Source organism: Gavialis gangeticus, unplaced genomic scaffold, assembly GCF_001723915.1.
Source record: "Gavialis gangeticus isolate Ggan-Ray unplaced genomic scaffold, GavGan_comp1, whole genome shotgun sequence".
Classification (NCBI taxonomy): domain Eukaryota; kingdom Metazoa; phylum Chordata; order Crocodylia; family Gavialidae; genus Gavialis; species Gavialis gangeticus.
The window spans coordinates 21,489,109-21,493,622 of NW_017729031.1; the positions used below are offsets into that span (position 1 = coordinate 21,489,109).

Here is a 4,514-nt window from a genome sequence, read left to right on the forward strand (position 1 = left end):
GCCCGTCGCCTCGCCCTCCATGCTGCTCTCGCGAGAACTCGGCGCCTGGCGGCCGTCTAATCCGCTGACATCATAGAGTGGCGAGGCAGCGAGGCCAGAGCGCCGCGCGGGGAGGGATGATCACGTGGCACAGCTGCGCCATACGAAGCGCGGAAAGGGTATAGACACCCCTCCTTTCTTCCCGACCGCTCGGCCGGTGAGGGGGGCAGTGCTGGAAGACACTCCGGAAATGACGTCCAAGCCCTTTTCCAGCAGCGCGGATTGGGCAGGGGGGGGAACTCGCGGAGGCAGGGGGCGGGGCTTGGCCTCGCGGTCTTTGTCCTGGCGCTGGTCCCGCCCCCACGGCCCCGCCCTTGATATTTGGAGGCGGGGCCTTGAGCCTAGAGGGTTGAGGAGCAGGGATGCGGGGTCACGCCTCTTGTGGCCAAAGCCCCGCGCGTGCGGCCCTAGCACCCCTCATGTTTTCAACCTGGAAGGTTTGGGAGCTCCCGTCTTGGACAGGGGAGATTTTTCCAACTGTTGTATCACAATCGGATTCATGCTTCCTTGGAGAATTGTTGGTGGAAGTCGTATAACGTGCCTGGCACATGTCTTCGAGGTCCTCGACTTGGGGACGTTTTGAGTTAAGATGTTTTGCACTTCAGACCCACCCCGTTTTGGCTTTCTGAGGTCAGGTTAGACTCGATGGTGGATCGGGCGCCAGCGAACAAGTTTGCCGTGGCGCCCGTCTCCCTGGAGAACGTCCGTGCAAACTTCCTTGGACGCTTTTTCTTTAAGAAAGCAAATGAGACTCTGGAAAAACCTGCAGCCGAGACTCCTGAGGAGACTCTGGCCAAGAGCCCTTGAAAATGTCCAACCGAGAGCCTGTCAAAAGGTCCAGCCAAGTCATCTCAAAGAAGTCCTTCCAAATCAACAGGATTGCTATTTACAATGTTAATACATTAATGTAGCTACGTTACTCATCTATAATTGATTGAGTACAAAATTCTGGGTTGTTTTGGGTGAAAATAGGGTATCGGGCCTTGGTTCAGGAACCCATCCCCATTTATAACATTGTTCCTATGGGAGAATTGGTTCCAAGTTACGACGTTTCGACTTAAGAGGCGGTTTTCAGGAACCAATTGTGTCATAAGTCCGAGGACTGGCTGTGCCTGGCATAATTATTTTGTAAAGTTCATTTTCTCTTCAAGATCCGTTTAGACAATATTCACTTTAAAATATATATTAAAAAGGAGGAGATAAAGAGGGGATTGCCCCATAGGCTGCAAAATCCGAGCCAAAGGCATCGAGCATAAATAGTTTTATTCAGTAATAATAGATCTTATTTTATATCTAACACACACAATGCTGTACCTCTTCAGAGGCCACATTAATTAATTACCATGAAGAATTCTGTGATCATTAAGTAACGGTTTATGTAATCAAATATGTTTTCTTGTTGTTGGAGAGGTTCTAGCCGGCAGTCTCAAAAGACATAAATAGTGTATTCTCGCTAATATGATAGATCAAGGGTTTTGCAAAGGAAAATTAATTAAGAATGGATTAATCTGATTAAAATGTATTTGAGCAATTAAGACTTATTTTTTTCCCCTAAATCTATTCAAACATCTGAAAGAATCAAAGAGAGTTGGTGGGAAGGTCAGGAGGAAGAGACGCTGTCTAAAATTGAAGATGCCTCTTTCCCCCCTGAAGTTTTCTTAAAACAGGGCTGTTCTGTCCAGCTTCAGAGCAGCTGGGAGTCACAGGCTGCACCAGTTGCAGGTCCCAAGCCGCACACTAAATGTGCCACATGCTGCAGGGGGCCTCATGCCATGCAGTCTCCTGTGACCCCTGCCATGTGCAGCCCCCCCACCCCTGCACCTCATGTGAGCCCCTCCCCACTACCACTGCCATGCAGGTGCTCTCTCATTCCACCTCACTGCCCTAACTGTGCAAGCAGCAAAGCCCCCTCTTTCACCTGGTGGGCAGCAGGGGTATGGGCAGTATATCCCCATCTCCTGTGCTGCCCTGCCCCAAAGACTGGCTGCCACTGCAGCGTTAGGAGCAGTGGGAGGAGTGGCAGCGAGGCAGGAGCCTGCATATCACCATTTTAGCCCTCATGGACTGTATGTAGCCAATAGGTGAGCACCTAGACAGCCTTGATTGGAAATCCTGGTGGATAAATAGTCTCAAATAATTGAAGACTTGTATAAAATAATTGTAGAACTATACACTTACAAACTTTAAAGGACAGAAACATTTGAAAGGAAAAGACAGTGTACTTTGTCTTTCACGTCCTCTAGTCATGGAACAACAAGTGAAGCGCTTGTAGGTCACAGTACAGTGAAAGTTAACTAAAGTCATGTTACCCACTTTGCCTTCCTTCTCTACATAGACGTATGATGCCCATCTGTCAATACCTGGTCTTATGAGGTGCTGCACACCTTTAGGGCTTCTGAAGTTCATGCCTTTCATACAGGCTTCTTGGAGAAGCAACGTAGATTAAACCTATGTCAATGTAGGAAACAACCTACCTTTCAGCAGCCTAGAAAACTAGGACTTCCTAGATAAAGGGTACCATATCCTAAGGAATAATTCCTAGGTGTACAATGTTATAAAAATGTTAATGTGTGTTTCTGTTTAGAACATGGAGCCTCCTGTGAAATACCTGTTTTAAGTGAATGGAACATCAAACCATGCTGTTTGTTGTTCTTTATTTATTTTTGTTCTGGTAATGTCAGTAATGTGCAAAACACTTTCCACACAAATAAGAGAACATGATTTATGCCCTAAAGATCTTATAGTCCAGGACACATTCATATGGATATTTCTGATGAAACAATGAGCAGTGATATATGTAGGCAAGTGTTGGCACTCAAACTGTGTTCATTAGGCTTCCTAGGTAACAAAGACTGAAAAAGGTGTGGCATTCATAATCCGTGAGTTAGCTTTCCAAGAGTGCTGATTCAAGTCCAGTGGGTTATAACAGCTGGAAGCAATGACCTCTCCCATTCTGTAGGAAAGAAGGATCCTCAAAGACCTTAGGTCTAACCTAAGTTCTCAGGATGCAGAGAAATCCCCAGATTTCCAGTGCCCTTGCTTTTACAATCAGTAACAGTAAATCATTTATTGGCAGAGTTTATTTGACATTAATATAGTAGAAACATATGTTTGCCTGTGTGTAGGTATGCACAACACACTGCAGATATACAGAAGATGCTACATTGTGCTTGTTTGGTTTCTCTAGTAATTTCAAAGTGATACAAATTGTTTTCTATCAAGTCCCAAAAATTCCAGAGCATTTCCAGCTTTGAGTTTGTCCTGAAAAAAAAATAGAAGATGTATTCATGTAGAGAACCTTGCAAATATTTTGTATGCTAACAACTACGCCCTGGAAAGAGGATTGTATTTATCTCTTACCAATGAATATTCTGCAGGAGAAGGGTTAAAGTGTTGTAGGTGTGATAGGCAACTACTTTTTAGTGATATCTTTTATTGGATCAAGTGTAGAGCTGGAATAGATGTTAGACATACTTTATTAAGAGACTTTAGGTTGGAGATCAGGAATGGGAAAGCATAGAATAATTTTCTTATGAGGTTCCTTTCATCTCATTCCGTGGAGAAGGGGATACTATAGATTGAGAAAAAACTGTTATCACTTTATATGTTATGGGCCTGACTATTTCCTGCTTGCTAGCGAGTGCCTGTAGGGAAGCATAGGACATGGGCAGAGGACTTTAAGGGGGAGGGGATGTATTGCTTGGGAGCACATATCAGCTGATCCAGTGTCACTGTTTTGTCTCATTCCTGCCTTGCAGTAAGTGGAGATAACCCCCAAAATTACAAACAGGCAAATTACAAAACAGTTGTAGTGGATTCAGGTGCACCATGGTAAGCCTGACACTCAGTTGGGTGATTTCTCCAATACAATTGGGGGATTTTCCCAATGCAGAAAAGGACCAGGTTATTATAGAGTAGGGACGCTAATTCTTTTTGCCTCATGGACCAGATGGGTGATGCCCAGTCCTGCCACTGGATCTGGCCAGTGGTGTTGGCATAGAAATGGTATTTAAAGGTTTGTTTTTTGGGAATTGGATTATAGGTATAGACAGACATATTATAATCGATGGACAGCAGGGATTAATTGATTTCTAAAGAGCTTGGGTCTCACACACAATGTTTCTCACAGCCCTGGAAGCAGACAGGTTGTCTAACACAACAAGGATATTAATCTAGAAAACAGCCTGGAAACTGGGAGTATATACCATACTGTCCCATAAGACGAAATTAAGTGACACCAGCTGCAAGGCCCCAGACCAGCAGCAGGGAGTGGGGGTGAAGGGCAGCTGAGTCCTGGTTTTGGGAGAACAGACCAAATTAAGAGAAGGCCCAGAAAGACCAAATTACTATGTGTGCATGTGATGAGTTTGGAATGTGTTGATGATACAGTATATGGATGTGTGACTGCAGAGAGACAACCAACCGGCGATAGCCATAGTTTCATAGTTTCTAGAGTCAGAAGGGACCTGAGAAGA

The 4,514-nt window shown here is 45.0% G+C and overlaps 1 protein-coding gene across 1 annotated transcript in view; it reads right to left on the reverse strand.

Moving 5' to 3' along the window:
• Window positions 1-2,678: 2,678 nt before the first annotated feature.
• ACMSD (aminocarboxymuconate semialdehyde decarboxylase) overlaps window positions 2,679-4,514 on the reverse strand; it is an 84,204-nt gene continuing 82,368 nt past the window's right edge. Inside the window, exon 10 of the mRNA XM_019522503.1 lies at window positions 2,679-3,300. Coding sequence (XP_019378048.1) covers window positions 3,232-3,300 — 69 coding nt within the window. The 3' untranslated portion in view covers window positions 2,679-3,231. The remainder of the gene's footprint in view (window positions 3,301-4,514) is intronic.